Source organism: Salmo salar, chromosome ssa09 (genome assembly GCF_905237065.1).
Source record: "Salmo salar chromosome ssa09, Ssal_v3.1, whole genome shotgun sequence".
NCBI classification, from domain to species: domain Eukaryota; kingdom Metazoa; phylum Chordata; class Actinopteri; order Salmoniformes; family Salmonidae; genus Salmo; species Salmo salar.
The window spans coordinates 59,570,560-59,593,093 of NC_059450.1; the positions used below are offsets into that span (position 1 = coordinate 59,570,560).

General features: G+C 42.1%; 1 protein-coding gene and 1 long non-coding RNA gene across 3 annotated transcripts; one reads left to right on the forward strand and one right to left on the reverse strand.

Annotated features, from left to right (window-relative positions):
• Nucleotides 1-1,203: 1,203 nt before the first annotated feature.
• LOC106611543 (uncharacterized) lies at nt 1,204-6,807 on the reverse strand. Its single transcript, XR_001330118.2, has 4 exons — nt 6,644-6,807; nt 1,833-1,907; nt 1,659-1,724; nt 1,204-1,524 (listed from the first exon to the last, which is right to left on the reverse strand). It is a non-coding gene; the product is annotated as an uncharacterized lncRNA (long non-coding RNA).
• Nucleotides 6,808-12,257: 5,450 nt separating this feature from the next.
• LOC106611544 (transmembrane protein 33) lies at nt 12,258-21,136 on the forward strand. Of its 2 annotated transcripts, none has more exons than XM_014211845.2 (8): nt 12,258-12,402; nt 13,099-13,170; nt 17,996-18,090; nt 18,537-18,724; nt 19,100-19,167; nt 19,412-19,545; nt 19,732-19,815; nt 19,946-21,136. In XM_014211845.2, exons 2-8 carry the CDS (start codon nt 13,120-13,122, stop codon nt 20,073-20,075), a joined length of 750 nt encoding a protein of 249 aa, XP_014067320.1. In that variant the 5' UTR covers nt 12,258-12,402; nt 13,099-13,119; the 3' UTR covers nt 20,076-21,136. The 2 variants fall into 2 exon arrangements, with proteins under 2 accessions (XP_014067320.1, XP_014067321.1); XM_014211846.2 differs by lacking the exon at nt 12,258-12,402 and adding an exon at nt 12,608-12,885.
• The last annotated feature ends 1,398 nt before the right edge of the window (nt 21,137-22,534 follow it).

Below are 22,534 nucleotides of genomic sequence, written 5' to 3' on the forward strand. Positions count from 1 at the left end.
AATAGGCTGTGTGTAGAGGTTAGCGGTTATGATATGAAGGTTTGGCTTGGAGACGTTTTTTTCGCCTGGTCACAGACAGCTGATGTGCTGTGCACGGAAGTCCACAAGTGAAAGAAAAAGATGGGAGGAGGTGTGAGAAGGAATTATACAATGAGCAAAGTGATCATACTGTTTGTATGTGGCTGCTGTGAAAGTGAACTGTGTTTTTGCGTGTGATCAGGGGTGTATTCAACCCTCTGATTCTATTTCTTAAATGGATGGAAACGGAACAAAACGGGGATAAACATACCCGAATTTGTCCAATAGAAACTTGTTTGCATCCCCCCCCCCCAAACAGCTGACCTCACACAAACAGTTGAGATGAACACAGGTTCAAATCAAATTGTATTGGTCACATGCACCAAACACAGTAGGTGTAGACTTTACTGTGAAATGCTTACTAACGAGCCCATTCCCAACAATGCAGTTTAAAAACTATGACAATTATTTGCTAAATAATAAATATGGAAATAGCAACAAAATAAAATAACAATAATGAGACTATATACAAGGAGTACCAGTACAGAGTCAATATGCAGCGCTATGAGGTAGTTCAGGTACTTGAGGTAATATATGTACATGTAGGTAGGGGTAAACATGACAAGGATAGCAGCGTATAGCAGGATAGCAGCGTATGTGAAGAGTGAAAGTGTGTCTCTGTGAGTGTGGTGTCAATATTCATGTGTGTGTGTGTGTGTGTGTGTGTGTGTGTGTGTGTGTGTGTGTGTGTGTGTGTGTGTGTGAGCGTGTGGGCAGAGTCTAATGAGTGTACATAGAGCAAGAGAGTCAGTGCAAAGAAATTAAAATAGAAAATCTAGAATAAAGGGGGTCCATGTAAATAGTCAGGGTAGCCATAAGATTCAATTTTCAGAAGTCTTATGACTTAGGGGTAGAAGCTGTTCAGGAGCCTTTTGGTCCCAGACTTGGTGCTCTGGTACCTCTTGCCGTGCAGTAGAAGAGAGAACAGTCTATGACTTGGGTGGCTGGAGTCTTTGACAATCTTTATAGCTTTCCTCTGACACCGCCTGGTATAGAGGTTCAGCCCCAGTGATGTACTGGGCCGTATGCACTACCCTCTGTAGTGCCTTGAGGTTGGATACCGAGCAGTTGCCATACCAAGCAGTGATGCAGCCAGTCAAGATGCTCTCAATGGTGCAGCTGTAGAACTTTTTGAGGATCTGAGGGCCCATGCCAAATCTTTTCAGCCTCATGAGGGGGAAGAGGTGTTGTCATGCCCTCTTTACGACTGTGTTGGTGTGTATGGACCATGATAGGTCCTTTGTGACCTATCATGCTACAGTGCAACACCCCTTGATGGAGAGAATGCTGTGGGGTTAAGGGCTTTGCTCAAGGGCCCAACGGTAGGGGAATGTTCTGATGATGTGAACCCAGCAGCCCTCCAGTTGTCAGATCAATTCCGCCTGTTTTTTTCCCAGCACCTGGCCCAGGTTACCTACTGCCAGTACAGTATGGGTTATTGCCTGACTGGTTCCAGAGGATAAGACAATAGGAGCAAAAACATGAGTTAATCTTCAGAAATAAGCATGAGTTAATCTGACAAAATGAAGACAAAATTCTATGCATACATATAATTATTATGATGTAGAAAAACAATTTACATGCAGTTGTCAGCAGCAGCCAAAAGACAGATGATCTGCCTCTGATAGTTCTGGGTTACTGCCAGACTGAGAAAAACATAGTGTGTTAAAAGTAATGTAATGCTTAACTAGGCTATTGAATCACCAATACTTATTATACATGATTTATTATAAATAATTTATGCATAGGCCTACCTCCTCTCAGTCAGCAACAGTCTTCTAACGGCTTCATGAAACACAGTCCCCACTAATTGATTCCACACTAAAATACTGAAATAAAACTAACAGTTAGCAAATGTCCTTTGTCAGGCTGTGTCTGTAGCTCCATTTGGCATACCCCATAATAAAAAACAATGTTTATTTGAAAGAGTTAACATTAGCCGGCTAGCTTGTAAAGTGGCAGATTAAAGTAAATCCTAGCCTAGCCACCTTTTTCTGTTTAACGCTAAATTAGCAAGCTAAGTGCTGTAGCTAGCTAGCTTACAAACGTGCTCAAATTCTAATAACATTTCAACTTTATTTATCTAGCCTATAGTTTATCATATGAATTTGCCTTCCTATATTTCAAATAAATAATCTACTTTGCTTACCTTAATACATTGAAAAATAACTTGCTTATTCATGCTAGAATGGCAGTTGGTTTTGGTCAATTCAAAGGTTCTATATAGAACCACTTTTTTTATCTATGCTTTTATGAAACACATTATTGGACGTCAGCTAGCCATTCTAACCAGGCGTAAACATGCAGCAGTATCATTAATATGTATATAAATGTCAATGCTAAAAAGCTGAAACAAATTAAAAGGGCACGTTAGCTGTCATTTCAGAGTTTGATGTGACTGGGTTCGCTTTTGTAGGCTAGATGTTGTTTTCTACAATCCCCATTACACTCTGGGCTAGGGATAGAACCCTCCAGGTTATTTGCCTTCACAGTATATAGTACAGTAGCCTATATATAAACTTTTTTAGTAAAGGGATCTATAATCTCGACCAAAGAACCAAAATGATCTATATTGAACCCCAAATATCAATTTTTCTAAGTGTAGGAGCTGATCCGTTGTCCGTAGGCTATTGTGGAATCATTGTCATGTTAAGGTAGATTTGAATGGAGAAAGCTGATCTGAAAGCAGCAACGCTTTTCTTTCGATCCTAACAGTAGCGAACACATGGTCTAACAACACACTTAGCGAACATTCTGCCTACATGCTTTGTTTGGGAAACACTCTTTCTTAAAAGTTGGCTCATAAATTACCACCTCTCACAGTCTCACGTCAGAATTAGACATTCAAATATCACATGCCTCTCAAATATCACATTTCGAAGTTGTTTCAAATGTCAAACGTTGAAGTATTTAAGGTTAAGTTCAGGCATGAAGTCTAATTTCTTAAGGTTAGGCATTAAATCCGAACGGTCGATGCCTGTTTGGCCCTGTCCGGGGGTATCATCAGATGGGGCCACAGTGTCTTCTGATCCCTCCTGTCTCAGCCTCCAGTATTTATGCTGCAGTAGTTTATGTGTCGGGGGGCTAGGGTCAGTCTGTTACATCTGGAGTATTTCTCTTGTCTTATCCGGTGTCCTGTGTGGATTTAAATATGCTCTCTCTAATTCTCTCTTTCTCTCTTTCTTTCTTTCTCTCGGAGGACCTGAGCCCTAGGACCATGCCTCAGGACTACCTGGCATGATGACTCCTTGCGGTCCCCAGTCCACCTGGCCGTGCTGCTGCTCCAGTTTCAACTGTTCTGCCTGCGGCTATGGAACCCTGACCTGTTCACCGGATGTGCTTGTTGCACCATCGACAACTACTATGATTATTATTATTTGACCATGCTGGTCATTTATGAACATTTTAACATCTTGACCATGTTCTGTTATAATATCCACCCGGCACAGCCAGAAGAGGACTGGCCACCCCTCATAGCCTGGTTCCTCTCTAGGTTTCTTCCTAGGTTTTGGCCTTTCTAGGGAGTTTTTCCTAGGGAGTTTTTCCTAACCACCGTGCTTCTTTCACATGCATTGCTTGCTGTTTGGGGTTTTAGGCTGGGTTTCTGTACAGCACTTTGAGATATCAGCTGATGTACGAAGGGCTATATAAATACATTTGATTTGAATTTGATGTAAGGGTTAAGTTATGGAATATGAAAACAAAAGTATCAAAAACAACTTTCTATTGCTGCATTCGAACGTGCAACCTTTGGAATCAGTGGCTTATAGCCTACTTGAAGGTAACAATGCTCAATGTTGCCCCTAGTGGCCTGTATCCACGTCATCTCCCAATGTCCTCAGAAATGAACGGACGTCGGACACTGACTTGACCTGGCTGCATAAATAACGATGCATCTGGTACCATCATTGTGATGCTTAGTTACATCGTTACTAGGAAAAGAGGCCCTTATCCGATCAATTCCATAGCCCAGTTTCCCGATAGCAATGGAATTTAGGCTTACGGGTGTTTTAAAGATATATCTTTCTTACAATGGACGAAGATGTAACACGCGTTCCCCCAAAACACCATGCTGAGAGAACTTTTGCTAAGTGCGTCGTTGAGGCATGTATAGATGTTAATAGAATCGAAAGAAAGGCGCTGCTCTCGGGATCAACCTTCTCCACTCAAATCTTACCTCAACATTAGAATAATTACACAATACTGACAACGGATCAGCTCCTAGAGAGATATTATCACCAATGGCTGCAAATACTAAGGTGGCTTATTCTAATGCTTACCCGTATAATAATGCACTAAATAAAGATTCGGCACATAATTGCGCACATGTTAGGCTACACATCATAAAATATAGCCTATTGAGGCAGAAATTACATACAGTAGCCAGATAGCAAAATAAAATTAAATAAACATTACATTGATTTCAATATCATTTAAATATATAGGCCTATGTAGCCTATACTGTTGGTAGGCTATTAATATGTTAATGCGGGCATCTCGGTTTTCATTTGAAGCATATTTTAATCCTTCACTTGTTTGTAACAATTGCAAAGACATTGGCAACTTCATTGTGATGTTATCAGCGGTCACAGAGACAGATAAACATCTTGATTCTATGTTTAGTAGAGATCTTCAGTGTATAAAGTGACGCGGTAGGGAAAAACGCACCGAATGACGCACTTATCTGTTCTACGAGTGGTCTGAGGCAGTCGGTAAATAACGAGCATTTTCAAGTGCAACTTTTGTAACGACAGTTTTGGGAAACCGCTCGGAGATATAACAATGCTCCTACGAAGGTTCTAACGATGAACTTGGCCTTAAGATGCTTTTGGGAGACCGGGCCCAGGCCATTCAGCTAAGAAACAAACATACAGTACCTCCCCAAAATAAAAAGGCTTAATTTTCTAAATAAAGCATTTATTCAATGGTAATAGTTTGGCTATCAAGTCAAGCAAAAGGAACAAGAGATTAGCCCACATAACCCATCAGTTGTAGCCTGTTCACTGGTCAGCGGGTTTGCACCCGCATCCACCACCTCATGTGCTCTACATTTTGTTAATGCATGTTTATAATTAACTTGTTGTCTGCTTGACCATGCAAACATATCACCATGTAAACATATCGACATGCAAACAAATGCCGCAACAAGAGCTGCCAATTATTTACAGGCTACAATCAGAAATCAGCATTTATTGCATTATTGTATACTTGTTTTATATTTTCGATGCAATTCTGAAAGTCTGCTATTCTAAATAAATAGCATTAATATAATAGGCTGTTTGATCACCCATTAACAGAGCTAATATAAGCTTTGAAGGGACTATAGATTCACCCTTGTCCCTTTTCCCCTTCCACCAAACCAAGCCTTTTTACACGTCTTCCTCGCTTGTGCCAATTTTCGTTGGTTTCAGCCCATTCCACACCCTGTTTGTTTTGGTCAGATACAGCTGTACGGACTTATTTTTGCCGATTCCAACTACATTCCTTTTGAGGTAGCCCTTTCCCTTTGGCAGTCTTTTCCCCCGCTATACCCTGTCAATCGCACGTATGTTTTGTTCTATTTCTCGACGCAGCTTCAACAGAAAACGTATGGCCCTTGTTGATTGATCAGTTTTGAAATAGGTTAAAAAGGTTAAAGGTGGAAAAAGTTAAAGTGCGGGTTTAAAGGTTTCCCTGGCAATTGCTTTGTTTTTGCGAAAATGCTGTTATTTTTTGTCATTGGTGGAAGCGATTCGACAGCAGAAAAAGTGGGTTGCTGAACGAATTGTTTTGCATAGAAAATAGACAATTGTGGACTAAATCAAATAGATATAAAAATAGGAGTCAACAAAAAGCCTACATTTTATGACAGAAAAATGTAGCCCTACATCATTTGCCCCTTCCACATATTAGAATATGACGGATGGTGCAGACCGACAGGTGCGTCTGAACGCTCATGCTTTTATGGAGTTTATGAAGCATTTCTTCTGCACTTTTGCATTGCAGTGAATAGAAAAAAGAGAGGGCCTTTTCATCGAAATCCTGATATCACATTTAAGCAACAACAATGCAAAAACGTTATATCTTGGTGAAATAATCAGAAGGCTAAGCCTAAACTGGTTAAAGCAGGAATAAATCCTTTATTTTCTACCACAGAATGCCTAGATTTTTCCCCATTTACATTTTGCAATGCATGAGTTCACTCTAAGTTAGACTATACGCTATAATGACAGTGGTTTAATGATATAGGGTCCTTGAGGACCTGACGCAGGAGAAATATCATGCACTGCAGTACTCATATATTGATGTCGCCATATATTGCGATTCCCTCCGGGAATAATATTTTTTTTTATAAATCATGCTGCAATATAATCTTCCATTCCTGAAAGGAAAACGACATACATTTCACAGTTCGATGCGTAGCCCATAGTTAATGCAGCGATTCCACCAATAAAACACGCTGTCTTATATGCCTCAGCTATAAAACTACGACATTTCGTGTAGACTCTGATGTTTTAATAACAGCAATACGAAAATGGGCTATAGAAAAAAAAGGGCAAAAATATACATGCTATAGCCTACTTACTGTGACGATGTCCTGCTTTCCCATCTCAGATCTTGTCAAATGTGGTGTGTTTTGTCGCGACCATTTCTCAGAGATTCACTTAAACAAGTGGAAACTTAGTGTCCTGCACGATTTTATACACGATGAGCCGTCAGTAATGGGATTATTAAACAAAAACGGTTTCAGGCGCTGGCGTTAACCTTTTTTAATGCCTAATTAGGTTTTGCAAAGAAATAATTAGATTCAGTATTGCCCTGCCTATATTTTCTAAAGATATCTACCACAATCTCATCATTAGGCTATATGACCCTCTTGTCAATCATCTTTAAACATATATTTAGTGTCAGAGTACAGTAGATGATTTAAAAACATGTTGGCATCAAATACAGCTTTATAGATGAAACGAATTATCCTACACACAGCGACAGTCAACTCCACACTGCAGAGGGGCAATAGACCCAACTGAAGGGCTGACCGCGCCATCTAGTGAAACCATAACAAAACACAATTGTTCCGTAAATACAACCATCACATGGCCTCATTTACAGGATCATTGAAACAAAGAGAAAGCTGATTGACAAGCATGCGGAAAAGGGCACGGTGCTGTCCATGGTGCTGAAACCAATCTGCAGCTCTTGCCTGGGCCACAGTCACTTGATGACTGTTTTCACCGTGGTCTCTGATGCTTTCCAAGTGATTCTTGCTGTTCTAAAACCCATCCAGCTTCTCGGTATCACAAACATTCGCTGCAGTCAGTGCATATTAGGCCTACATATCTGTCTTTTCAACCAGCCTACTCCCTTGATGTCACAGATCTCACTCAGCGCTTGATTGCATTTACAACAGATTTCAAACCCCTCCATTGCTCCACAACAGCTTTTTAAACGCTGGGAGAGGAAATCACATTGCAATTGTTATCACTGTCGCTCTCATCAGTGGGGAAGATGGTCTCAAACTTTCCAATTGCTTCAATAGGCCTAAATAACCAAACCTTAGGTCAAACCTAGTTACAATGTGGATTTATTAGACATGTTAGCCTATGTATTAACATTATTATCCTGCATCATATAATCAAATGTCCAGATTACGCTATACTAAATAGAAATTAAATCAATGGTTATTGCAGCTAGACATCACAGCCAGCCCTGCAAGTACCATTTATTGAGTGGAGGGCAGCATTGAGGTCAATTTTGTTAAAGGCCCAGTGCAGTCAAAAACGTGATATTTCTGTGTTTTATATATATTTCCACACTATGAGGTTGCAATAACTGTGACATTGTGAAAATGATGATGCCCTTTTAGTGTAAGAGCTATTTGAAAAGACAGCCTGAAATTTCAGACAGTTTTGGTGGGATTGTGTTTTGGCCTGTCTGGTGACATCCCCATGTGGGAACTTAGTTTATTGACCAATAAGAAAGAGAGTTCCAAACCTCTCTGCCAATAACAGCTAGTTACTCCCCACTCAGACCACTCCAAGACAATCCTAGCAAAAATGTTGCTTGAGAAATTGTTCTTTGTTAAGAAGCTATTTTAGTTTATTTGTTACTATTTAAACTGAAAACAATCACAGTAAGGTACTTAATTGTTACCCAGAAAATATTTGATATTGAGATAAATGGCTGAATTGGTCCTTTAATTATTTTATTTCAGTTTACTGATTTGTTTTTTCATGATTCGTTTTTGTTTCAGTTTTTGCTTACTATAATAACCTGTGTGTGTGTGTCTGTGTGTGTGTGTGTGTGTGTGTGTGTGTGTGTGTGTGTGTGTGTGTGTGTGTAATATAGAGGAGTATTGGCCCAATTTAATGGATTTCAGGTTGGTCTCCAGATGAATGTTTCCTGACTTGACACTTCTAAATTGTGGATTCTGTTTAAAGTACTGTTAAATATGCCATGTACCACAAATATATGATTAATAGATCAAAGCAATTTGAGCTACAACACTGTAATTAATCCCTTGTTAGCATCCCCGTATGGACATGATGCAATACAAGGAACCTTTACGCACATATCCCCTGTAGACTTTTCCTAGCCTACTGCACATGTGAGAACTTGGACTCATTAGTTGCCATATCTTTTACTGAGGGAGTATTTCCAGTGTATTTACACAATACCAATTAAGTTTAAACATTGAATCTTGACTAAAGTAGTCCTAGATCTCAAATCAAATCAAATTGTATTTTGTCACATGAGCCAAATATAACAGGTGTAGACCTTACAGTGAAATGCTTACTTACAAGCCCTTAACCAGCAATGCAGTTTTAAGAAAATACCCCCCCAAAAAGTAAGAGATAAGAATAACAAATAATTAAAGAGCAGCAGTAAATAACAATAGCGGGGCTTTATATACAGGGGTTACCGGTACAGAGTCAATGTCAATGTGCGGGGGCACCGGTGTCGAGGTAATTGAGGTAATATGTACATGTAGGTACAGTTATTAAAATGACTATGCATAGATAATAACAGAGAGTAGCAGCAGCGTTCCAGGGGGGGGGCAATGCAAATAGTTTGGGTAGCCATTTGATTATCTGTTCAGGAGTCTTATGGCTTAGGGGTAGAAGCTATTTAGGCGCCTCTTGTACCTAGACTTGGCGCTCCGGTACCGCTTGCTGTGCGGTAGCAGAGAGAACAGTCTATGACTAGGGTGGCTGGAGTCTTTGACCATTTTTAGGGCCTTCCTCTGACACCGCCTGATATAGAGGTCCTGGATGGCAGGAAGCTTGTCCCCGGTGATGTACTGGGCCGTACACACTACCCTCTGTAGTGCCTTGTTGTCGGAGGCCGAGCAGTTGCCATACCAGGCAGTGATGCAACCTGTCAGGATGCTCTCGGTGGTGCAGCTGTAAAACCTATTGAGGATCTGAGGACTCATGCCAAATCTTTTCAGTCTCCTGAGGGGGAATAGGTTTTGTCGTGCCCTCGTCACGACTGTCTTGGTGTGCTTGGACCATGTTAGTTTGTTGGTGATGTGGACACCAAGGAACTTGAAGCTCTCAACCTGCTCCACTACAGCCTCGTCGATGAGAATGGGGGCGTGCTCGGTCCTCCTTTTCCTGTAGTCCACAATCATCTCGTTTGTCTTGATCACGTTGAGGGAGAGGTTGTTGCCCTTGCACCACACGACCAGGTCTCTGACCTCCTCCTTATAGGCTGTCTCATTGTTGTCGGTGATTAGGCCTACCACTGTTGTGTTATCAGCAAACTTAATGATGGTGTTGAAGTCGTGCCTGGCCGTGCAGTCATGAGTGAACAGGGAGTACAGTAGGGGGCTGAGCACGTACCTCTGAGGGGCCCCCGTGTTGAGAATCAGCATATCGCATGTGTTGTTACCTATCCTTACCACCTGGGGGCGGCCCGTCAGGAAGTCCAGGATCCAGTTGCAGAGGGAGGTGTTTAGTCCCAGGGTCCTTAGCTTAGTGATGAGCTTTGAGGGCACTATGGTGTTGAGTGCTGAGCTGTAGTCAATGAATAGCATTCTCACATAGGTGTTCCTTTTGTCCAGGTGTGAAAGGGCAGTGTGGAGTGCAATAGAGATTGCATCATCTGTGGATCTGTTGGTGCATTATGCATCAGTTGCATAATGGTGCATCAGTTGATCCAACTGATTTGTTTCATAGAAGTCTGGATACTGTACTATATACCAGGATTTTGTGTCCATTTACACAGATGGTTCAAAAGATCAAGGACATGGCGTACTGGGTCAGCATTTGTACTACAGGAATGTGGGGTGTCAGTCAGGAAACGTTTTACAGATCACCTGGCTGTATATACAGCGGAGCTGATGGCTGTACTGCTGGCTTTGCAGTGGGTGGAGGAAGTCAAGTCAGACAGAGTAGTTATTTGCTCTGATTCATGTGCAGTGTTGATGAGTCTCCAGTCCTTTAGCTCACGTAGCAGACAAGACCTGCTTTATGACATACTACAAACCCATGGCAGGGTTAGACATATGGGTAAACAGACAAGATTTACTTGGTTCCCAGCCCATGTGGGGATGGAGGGGAACGAGGCAGCTGATGTACTGGCCAAACAAGCACTCAGTAGTGGAGATATTGATGTTGTAGTTTCAATGAGCAAGGCAGAGGCAAACATCCTGATATGGACCGTGACCAAGACTAAGGAGATGATTGTGGACTACAGGAAAAGGAGGACCGAGCATGCCCCCATTCTCATCGACGGGGCTGTAGTGGAGCAGGTTGAGAGCTTCAAGTTCCTTGGTGTCCACATCAACAACAAACTATCATGGTCCAAACACACCAAGACAGTCGTGAAGAGGGCACGACAAAGCCTATTCCCCCTCAGGAAACGAAAAAGATTTGGCATGGGTCCTGAGATCCTCAAAAGGTTCTACAGCTGCAACATCGAGAGCATCCCGACAGGTTGCATCACTGCCTGGTACGGCAATTGCTCGGCCTCTGACCGCAAGGCACTACAGAGGGTAATGCGTACGGCCCAGTACATCACTGGGGCTAAGCTGCCTGCCATCCAGGACCTCTACACCAGGCGGTGTCAGAGGAAGGCCCTAAAAATTGTCAAAGACCCCAGACACCCCAGTCATAGACTGTTCTCTCTACTACCGCATGGCAAGCGGTACCGGAGTGCCAAGTCTAGGACAAAAGGCTTCTCAATAGTTTTTACACCCAAGCCATAAGCCTCCTGAACAGGTAACCAAATGGCTACCCCCAACCCCTCCTTTTACGCTGCTGCTACTCTCTGTTTCTCATATATGCATAGTCACTTTAACTATGCATTCATGTACATACTACCTCAATTGGGCCGACCAACCAGTGCTCCCGCACATTGGCTAACCGGGCTATCTGCATTGTGTCCCACCCACCACCCGCCAACCACCTCTTTTACGCTACTGCTCCTCTCTGTTCATCATATATGCATAGTCACTTTAACCATATCTACATGTACATACTACCTCAATAAGCCTGACTAACCGGTGTCTGTATGTAGCCTCGCTACTGTATATAGCCTGTCTTTTTACAGTTGTTTTATTTCTTTACCTACCTATTGTTCACCTAATACCTTTTTTGCGCTGTTGGTTAGAGCCTGTAAGTAAGCTTTTCACTGTAAGGTCTACACCTGTTTTATTCGGTGCACGTGACAAATACACTTTGATTTGATTTGAATGGCACACATACACAATCCATGTCTCATTTGTCTCAAGGCGTAAAAATCCTTCTTTAATCTGTCTCCTCCCCTTCATCTACACTGATTGAAGTGGATTTAACAAGTGACTAAGGGCAAGCATCTATTCCAAGTACAGAGGAAAGTCGGGGAGGCCGGAAGAGAGGAGGCTAAGATTAAGGGTGGGACACAGCCGGTTGAATAAGACTAAATGTGATAGGAAAGCATCCAATTGGAAAGTGTGACTATTTACAGGAAATATAAACAATAGGGCATGTAACGATACTGTGTGGGCAGTATGAGAGGGAAAGAGAAAGGCTGAGATCCAGTATGAGGGAGAAGTGGATACAGGAAATGAGTTTAAAGAGTACACTGAGTAGAACGTCATTAGATACAATATTCTAAAATATTTTGTTACCTTTTTTTATTATTAAAGGAAACGGGGCTGGCAGGTGGGATTTCGTTTCTCCCTGTCTCTGGTCCATACTCCAGTACAGTAGGTGGCGGTAATGCACCATAACGTTGGCTGCCAACCGCCGACAAACCCCACCGAATCAGAATATCGCTGAGTATTTAGCAAAATTAGCCAACAAAATAACAGAGTCATTGATGAAACTGCACATCTAACGTTGATCTCGACAGTTTCAGGTAATTTTCAGAAAATAAAGCCTAACCCGAATTGTTCGTATTAGCTACATTGAAGTCAGACAGTCCACGCAGAGAATATTTCAGATAGTGTACGGTACATTACATGCTTGGTAGCTAGTCTAGACAGAATTGAGCTAGCACTAGCTAACAAGCGTCAGAACATTCTAGAGTGTGAAGGCAGTCATGCGTTAGCTAGCTTACATTAGGCAAGCTCATTTATTTACCGGGATTAGCCAGCTTGATATCGTTCTCTCAATTAACTCATTATATAAAGCCAACACATTTGCTTGCTAAGTACTATAGTTGGCTAGTTATCACTTCCTGGTCCGTCTCACGTTTGTGAGGCTAATAATTGCTGTCTAAGTTAGCTAGCTAAGCTAGTTGAACAGCGACTATGCTATGTTCTGACAATGCTACAGCTGAGCCAAAGATATTGATGCCCGAACTGACAGTCAGCTAACGTTGGCTAGATAACTATATTGGGTAACGTTAGCTTGAGTCAGTTAACATTTTTTTTAGCTAGTTGCTTTGACGTTAACGTCTGCACTCAGCATATCAACAGCAACTCGTGAACGTGTGTTTCAACGAATCAGCGTTTTCATTCTTGCCATTTCTTCAGAGTCAAGTGGGCTTTCTATGTCAGGGTGCTAGGAGTTATTCATTAAACGGCGTCTTTGTGTTTTATTCTCTCTTCAGGGGTAAACGAGAGTCAAAAAGATGGCTGACACAGAGCAAACAAGTGCGCCTCCCCCTCAATTAGGGCCAGTGGTGAGTAATCATGCACTTCTACTTCATCGAGATCATAGATTGTACTTGTTAGGCAGGATGTATACTCTGTAGTGTAGAAGCACTGTGACTTCACCACACAAATTTGGCTACATGTTGTAACTTTATGCACTCTCCAGTGATGGTTTGTTATGAACATTTGGTGTATAAACCCAGCGTAAAGCCTATTTTATACATTGTGCAAGTACTCAACGCAAGGACACTCATCTACACTAATTGATAGTGATGCACCGATATGACATTTTTGGCCGATATCCGATATTTTCCTTGCCAAAGAGAACGATACCAATATAAAAAATATGTTGCTGCCCATTAAGCATTCTAGTATAGTTAAAACGCACACGGACGCAACGGTCTAAGGCACTGCATCTCAGTGCGAGAGGCGTCGCTACAGTCCCTGGTTTGAATCCAGGCTGTATCACATCCGGCCGTGATTGGGAGTCCCATAGGGCGGTGCACAATTGGCCCAGTGTTGTCCGGGTTTGTTCTTAATTTGTCCTTAACTGACATGCCTAGTTAAATAAAGGTTACACACTCCACACTGACCAAAAACATTTTTCTGTTGGCATTTACGCATGTCCCCATTACCAGTAAAACATAATCAAAACCTAGTTCTCTCACTTACTTGCTGTGCTGTTTTTTTGTTCAGTTGTTTCATTCTCAACCAGAATTTCTATGGAACGCCATTTGGGTCTTTGCGTGTCAAAAAGGATATGTCAAATAACACTATTTGACGTGTCAAATAAGCTTGTTGACCAATCAGCACCTGAATATGACTGCACGTAATAATTTAACGCATTCATGATTTTTTTTTTACGTAGTTATTACACTATCACTCGTATTTCATATCTCACAATGAATCATTGATACGTATGCTATAATGCTGGTAAAGTTGTCTCGCGCACCTACAGAGCTGGTCATTTAAAATAAAATAAAAAACAAGCTAGCAAGCTCATGCATGCTAACAATGTTCTTCCCCAAAAACAGAGCAAAATGACATCTGTTTCAGTAGCTATATAGTTAGCTAGCTTGGTGTCATCTAAAATAACCCTAATTTATAAGACAGTTCTTAATTGATTAATGGTCGTCTGGCCCATCTATGTGAAGCTAGCCACAATAACGATTAGCCATAATAGTGGACTTTGCTGTTAGCCTTCAAAACAAAAGTATGTCATTGACAATGATGCAAATTAATACAAATAGTAGAGTTATGCCATAATTGAACAGATCAGGCTAATTGAGGTTGGAATGTTATATAAAATCAACAGAAGACAATAATTTGTTAATTTGACAGAAGTCTGTTGCAATCACACTGAATGTATTATACTTTAGAATTGCATTGAGGGCATACTTAGTTCACTGTTCAGCCTTACCTATGGATTGTGGATCAATGACATGGGGTATCAGTCTACTCAGTGACACCCAGAGAACATTAGCACTGTAGCTCTTATTGTGGGACTCTGAAACAATTGTGAATTGAGCCACATTTGACAACCTATGTGTATTGAACACTGTTCCTGAGGAAAAACAATATTGCGTAGATGTTTTGGAGTCTGAACTCTGAGGATGATGTTGGGGAAAAAATACACTGCTCAAAAAAATAAAGGGAACACTTAAACAACACAATGTAACTCCAAGTCAATCACACTTCTGTGAAATCAAACTGTCCACTTAGGATTGACAATAAATTTCACATGCTGTTGTGCAAATGGAATAGATAACAGGTGGAAATTATAGGCAATTAGCAAGACACCACCAATAAAGGAGTGGTTCTGCAGGTGGTGACCACAGACCACTTCTCAGTTCCTATGCTTCCTGGATGATGTTTTGGTCACTTTTTTTGAATGCTGGCGGTGCTTTCACTCTAGTGGTAGCATGAGACGGAGTCTACAACCCACACAAGTGGCTCAGGTAGTGCAGCTCATCCAGGATGGCACATCAATGCGAGCTGTGGCAAGGTTTGCTGTTTCTGTCAGCGTAGTGTCCAGAGCATGGAGGCACTACCAGGAGACAGGCCAGTACATCAGGAGACGTGGAGGAGGCCGTAGGAGGGCAACAACCCAGCAGCAGGACCGCTACCTCCGCCTTTGTGCAAGGAGGAGCAGGAGGAGCACTGCCAGAGCCCTGCAAAATGACCTCCAGCAGGCCACAAATGTGCATGTGTCTGCTCAAACGGTCAGAAACAGACTCCATGAGGGTGGTATGAGGGCCCGACGTCCACAGGTGGGGGTTGTGCTTACAGCCCAACACCGTGCAGGACGTTTGGCATTTGCCAGAGAACACCAAGATTGGCAAATTCGCCACTGGCGCCCTGTGCTCTTCACAGATGAATGCTGGTTCACACTGAGCGCATGTGACAGACGTGACAGAGTCTGGAGATGCCGTGGAGAACGTTCTGCTGCCTGCAACATCCTCCAGCATGACCGGTTTGGCGGTGGGTCAGTCATGGTGTGGGGTGGCATTTCTTTGGGGGGCCGCACAGCCCTCCATGCGCTCGCCAGAGGTAGCCTGACTGCCATTAGGTACCGAGATTAGATCCTCAGACCCCTTGTGAGACCATATGCTGGTGCGGTTGGCCCTGGGTTCCTCCTAATGCAAGACAATGCTAGACCTCATGTGGCTGGAGTGTGTCAGCAGTTCCTGCAAGAGGACTGGCCTGCCCGTTCCCCAGACCTGAATCCAATTGAGCACATCTGGGACATCAAGTCTCGCTCCATCCACCAACGCCACGTTGCACCACAGACTGTCCAGGAGTTGGCGGATGCTTTAGTCCAGGTCTGGGAGGAGATCCCTCAGGAGACCATCCGCCACCTCATCAGGAGCATGCCCAGGCGTTGTAGGGAGGTCATACAGGCACGTGGAGGCCACACACACTACTGAGCCTAATTTTGACTTGTTTTAAGGACATTACATCAAAGTTGGATCAGCCTGTAGTGTGGTTTTCCACTTTAATTTTGAGTGTGACTCCAAATCCAGACCTCCATGGGTTGATAAATTGTATTTCCATAGATTATTTTTGTGTGATTTGTCAGCACATTCAACTATGTAAAGAAAAATTATTTAGTAAGATTATTTAATTCATTCAGATCTAGGATTTGTTATTTTAGTGTTCCCTTTATTTTTATGCGCAGTGTATATTGGGTATTGAGTAGACTGATGCCCCATTTCATTGATCCCCAATCCTTAGGTAAAGCTGTACAGTGCAATATGAATGTCAATACACACAATAGGCTGACTGGGGAGGTGATTTCACACAGTCACAGTCCCGCGATAAGAGCTACAACACTAATATTTGCGTAAACTCTTCACAGTTGTGTTCTGTGGGTGTCATCAAGTAGACTAATACCCCATTACATTGCTTCACATTCCAACCTTGTTTAATGTTATCTAGTCTAAATGTGGCATGATTCCACCAATTGTGACCTTCTGCATCACTTTCAAAGAGGTACTTTTATTTTGAAGGCAAACCGCAAATTCAACTTTTGTGCCAAATCCTTATTGTGGCTAGCTTCACAAGCCAGTCCGGTCGAGCCTCACTAGCCAGAAGTTAGCTGGCTGCTTATAATGTTAGCTTTGGGCAACAGGGTTAAGTAGCTGGCTAGCTATTTATTTTCATGAACTGAAATTCAATTTCAATAGGCGAACAACAAGTGGCTACCAAGCTAGTACTTACTCACAAGGATTCCTAAATCATTGCTAAGAATAAAGAAAATGACTGCAGTTTCTACTGGTCATTGTTTTCAGGCTGGTTGTATTGGTGCTAGCTAGGTACCAAGATAAAGCTAGCTAGCTACCCCAGAAGTTGCGGTCGAACAAATAATGCGTTATTACCAACGCAGTATTGCAAACACATCGTTCGTGGCCAGTGTTTGCTTTCTTTGTACAGCTTTGACAGTGCTACTGATAGTAGTGGTGATGCTTTGCTTTACATTCTATAATAGAACTGTGTTATTTGACATGTCAAATTAAAAGCTTATTTAACTCGTCAAATGGTGTTATTGGACGTGTATCTTTTTTGACACGACAAGACCCAAACGGTGTCGGGAAGCTAATAGCAGTGCCGCTATTACTGTGTAACTCCAGTAGGGTAACATCTGAAAAATAAAGCAATTGGTAGTGTGTACCGGTGCTCGACCAGTCGCAAAAGCCAACATCACCCACAACAGAGAACGGTTGATTGTCAATGGCAATGAATTCCATAATCTTGGCCTTAATGAATTTCGCCTTTGAGTTGTCTCGCTGAAATGTTGTTCTTACTTTTTCAAATGACTGCTTGACTTGTTGACTGCTCGATCCACACAGCAGACATTGTGGGCTAGGTTAGGAATGCTGTGTTGCACGTGTAGCGCAAAATTTTCCGTGGCGTCATTATGTCATGTACCTACGTTATATAGGTATGCACATCAGCTTTGACATCGGTTTGCACATCGGCGTTAAACTAGACATCGGGCTGATACCGATGTTGGTGTTTTTAGCTAATGTCGGTCAACTCCGATATGTTCACCAATATATTGTGCATCCCTACTAATTGGCTGTCCTGTCCAGTTGTATTACAAAAACATGCAGAAGTGTGCAGCCCCAAATTTGTAGTGCAATGCAAGTGTGCAGGGAAAACATATTTGTGTATGTAACTGCGTCATTGTAGAGGTGAGGTTTATTTTTTTTTTTTGGTCTCACAGTTTGGTGTATTGCAGATCATTTGGATAGTGCTCAATGATACAATATAGGCTTGTGGATGGTGATTTTAAAATATATTTAAAGTTTTTCTAACCTCATGAACTTGAATGTACTCAATTTGTTTTCACAGCAATTCATGTTGGCTAACAAACTAGAGACGGCAATGTGGCTGTCACGGCTCTTCACCATCTATTGCTCAGTAATGTTCATTCTACCACTCTTAGGGTAAGGGTCAATGCTCAGATTTTTTTAATTTGTCTATATCAGGGCTCTCCAACCCGTTTCCTGGAGCGCTACCATCCTGCAGGAGGTTTTCAGTCCAACCCCAGTTGTAACTAACCTGACTCAATTTATCAACCAGCTACTGTAGTGTGCAGTTTGGGTTTTGTGTTATTGTTAATGTTAACACCAGAGATAATGTTTTTCTGGTTGTGCATATAGCAACAATAGCTGACACAGAAAACCAATGCAGAACTGCAAAATTAACAATGTTTTGGTGATGGAATTATCAAATGAATGTCTTGAATGGTCACGTGATGCCACCACATATTCAATTTAATAGCATATTGTCATCCAAATTGTTTCACCTTTTCGATATACTGAAATGTAGTTAACTCGTCCTGAGTTCCCTCAAAATAATGCATTTATCTGTTTTCTTCAACTTTTTCCAGACCCCAGGCGGCTGCCAATTTCTACCAGCGTGCGCTGCTGGCCAACGCCCTCACCAGTGCTCTGCGACTACACCAGAGGCTCCCCCACTTCCAGCTCAGCAGAGCCTTCTTAGCCCAGGCACTCCAAGAGGACAGCTGTCACTACCTGCTGTACTCCCTCATCCTGGTCAACTCTAACCCCATCACAAGTATCCTCTCAACCATACGTAAAGGCTTTATCACAATAGCCTGGTCCCAGACCCGTTTTGTGTTGTATAGCTGAATCCCAGGGTCATTGTCATGTCAGGCTAATGTCACCATGCCTTGGTGGTTCTGTCATAAGGGTCTCTGATGAAGCTAGAGCTTGGTATATCGCCACCAAACTGGTTTGGGGAGAATACTAATTGGTAATGCAGGAAGGTTTTTGTAATGCTTGGTGTCATGGTTTCAGTTATGCAAACCTACTAAACCTATTTACCTATTAACAAGAAGGCGTTGCTTGAAAACACTTTGAAGCTGCCCTTCAATGTCTGTTTTGCGTTGTCCATCTTAACTGCTGTTTACCCTTTAACCGCTGTCTACAGTGAGCATATTCCCAGTCTTCCTCTTCTCGTTGCTTCATGCAACTGCCTACACAAAGAAGGTTCTTGATGTAAGTATCCTCTCTTGATTTAAAATGTTTTGCAATGTTAGTGAAGCCATAAAAAGCCAGTTGGGTAAAGCATAGCCAGCACTCGAAAAAGGGTATTTTGTGATTTGGATGATGACAATGACTTTTATGCTCATTAGGCATTTCTAATTTAGGAAATTCATGGAAAATCTAGTGTTTTAGGTGCTCTTTAAGTGCTAGTTTAGTCATTATTTGGTCATCCTGATGTATATAATTCCCCTTGTAGGCAATGGGACCCAATAGCCTGCCCTTTGTGAGGAACTTCCTCAACAAGCTCACAGCCAACCAGCAGAACATCCTGAAGTTCATCGCTTGCAACGAGATCTTCCTCATGCCAGCCACCGTATTCATGCTATTCAGGTATGTCTTATTTCTTGGTACATTTCTCTGCACATTGTAATGGTAACTTAGACTGAAGTCTGAGGTTTTTTTCCTTTTTGTCTGTCTTGCAATACCAGTATGCACTGAGATAAGAATGAATCGATTGTCCGTCCGCGCCCCCCACCCAGTCACTTGATTGACTCGTGGCTTTTGTTGTGTTAACAGTGGCCAGGGAAGCTTGCTGCAGCCTTTCATTTACTACAGGTTTCTAACTCTCCGCTACACCTCAAGGAGAAACCCATATTGCCGGTAAGTAGCCTCAATTGACTTCTGTAGGTGTAGTAATTTCAATATGTTGGATAATTGTACAATAGCAAATATGGCGACTTGCATTTCTCAACCCATAATTTCCCTTCATCTCCCTGTCCACCCCTCCCAGCACCCTATTCTCAGAGCTGCGGATTCTGCTGGAGCATTTCATCATGAAGCCCGCATGCCCAGCCTTCTTCAGAAAGATGTGCCTCAACAGTATCGCCTTTATGAGTCGCCTGGCCCCCACCGGAGTGTGACCTCACTTTCTGTCCCCCCCACAACCACAGTTTGTACTGTAAGGGGTGTGGCGGCATGTCAACTCAAAAGGGACCGACGAGCAACAACAGAGTAAAATACTTTTGAATGTTACATGTCAGGTCTGTGTTCCTGCTGCTCTGTTCATTTGCTACAGCGGCGGCTTAGGCTCAGCCTGCGATGCACTGAAAATCCCCCGATTTATTTGTTTTTTTTAAATGGCTTTATGGAGTAGCTGGACACTGACTCACTCCCCCTCCTCCACCCCCCTTTCTCTCTCTTTGGGAAGAACACCAGCTGACGATCTGATGTGTTCTACTTCTTTTAAGGATTGACCTTATGATGGTAATTGTCTTTGGTCTGTCCTGTATGATGATTTATTTATTCATGGAAAATACTTGTTCTTCTCTTGCAAAAAAAAATATTAACTTCTGAGATGAGATATTTAAATTGTACTATACATAGTTGTAATCATTTTTTTTATTAATCATATTGTCTTTTTCGAATGCAACGAGATGTCAGTTGCTCTGCGATTTCTACATCCACCAATTCCATTTTATACTTTTTTTTTTTCTTACGTGGAAAGCATCGGTTGTTATGATTGTCTTAACACATTTTTACTCTTTGAAATTCAAATGTGATCTATGCCATGTAACTCACTACTTGGTGTGTTACATGGCACTGAGAAGAGAAAGGGGAATATCTGCTGTACTTCTGAAGACTTGAATGGTACAAGGACATGCAGTCAAAAGGATTTATGCTAAAAATTAAACGGTTTCACTATACCAGCAGTTCCTCAGTCTGTGCACAAATCACATGGTATGCAGTAAATGGGAAGGACTAGGCTGGCTTCAAATGCAAGTGTATAGTTGCATTTTGAATAGGTTTTCTAATTAAAAAAGTCTTCAATTCAACTGATTCGTGGCTAATACCCCTAGTTTTACAGTTCACTGCATGCCCACATTGCCATGTTAAATGTATTTATTATTTACTTGTAGAGAACATGTTTGTGTAGCTCTGGAATAAATTCATCCATCTTAAATCAATAAAATATTAAAGGAAAGACCTTGTTGAGTGACATTAATAACCTCCATATTGACTAATATAAACATGATTAGTATCAATGACTATTTATTTTTTTACTCCGTTTGGAGCGTCAGGGATTTTAAGGTCTGCTTGGTTTTTGTCAGTGGTTGGTCAGCGCTATCCGGGAGCCAACGGCGCTGGTCCCGTAAATGTTTATTTTTGAACGCTTCCGCATGGAATTATTACGTAGTCGTTTTTAACGTAGCTGTTTTTAACGTAGCAACTATCGAGAAAGACACTGGACCACGCTAAACCAATCAGAATCTAGGTTGAACCTCACCGACACCGTCACCCAATGATCTTGAAGCGTCTTCAAACGACATCGTTGTCCATGGTAACGGGGCCAGTGTGCTCACAGAATAATCAGATGCTAGCTCGACAATGTGAATTTTCTTCTAAAATGTCGATAAACTAGCTAACTTTAACGATGTGCCAGTTATATGGAATTTATTAATGATACTGGTCCGTGTGTGTCACGTGGATTTTGAGTAACGCAAACCAGCTAAATTAGTCAACTAGGGGTGTGTTCGTAAATTCAGAGCGTTGTCAGATTGTCCGTTCGTAAACTGGCCGAGAAGTAGGGTTGATCCGAGCGTTCTGACTGACTGGGGCATACTGACCTCACAACGGCAGTCAAGCACCCAAGCTAACTGGCTAACGTTGGCTAGCTACTTTTTGTCACACATTATAGAACACCTCACTGTAACTGTTGCTGGCAACAATTTCATGACGTTTTTTTGCCGACGTTTACTGCCACCGGCCACATTCGGGTGTTGAGCGTTAGTAAATTCATAAATTCTGCGCTTTTGGCACACTCAGACGAGAGTGCTCTGAAATCGGAGTAGATAACCAGAGTGAATTTACGAACGCAACAGGCTAGCAAATCCCTGCTACAGAATAATCCCATTCCGATAGAATGTTTTTGTTGTTGTTGCTAATTTCGGATGTTAGCTAGCCAGTTGGCGTTGATTTAGATACCTGTAACCCGGTCGGAAATAGCGTCTTAAAACCTGTTGGGGCTCGGGGGCAGTATTGAGAAATTTTGAAAAAAATTGCAGGCAAAAACCTGTGAAAAATAGATCAAAATTTTTTTTGAATTTTGTGACTGTACTATTTAGTGTCATTGTTTTATAGATACCATAGTGAGAAAGGATTCATTTCGCAACTCCTACGGCTTCCACTAGATGTCAACGATCTTTATAAAGTTGTTTGAAGCGTCTATGATGAACAGAGACCGGATGGCAAGGAAGAGAAGTTGACCTCCCTGGGATGTCGTCACTTCATTATTGGCTGCACCTGCGCAATCATGTGATGCGATACATTTTTCAAAGACGTTTTTCAAGACACAGGAGAGGTCGGGTTGAAACATTACTGA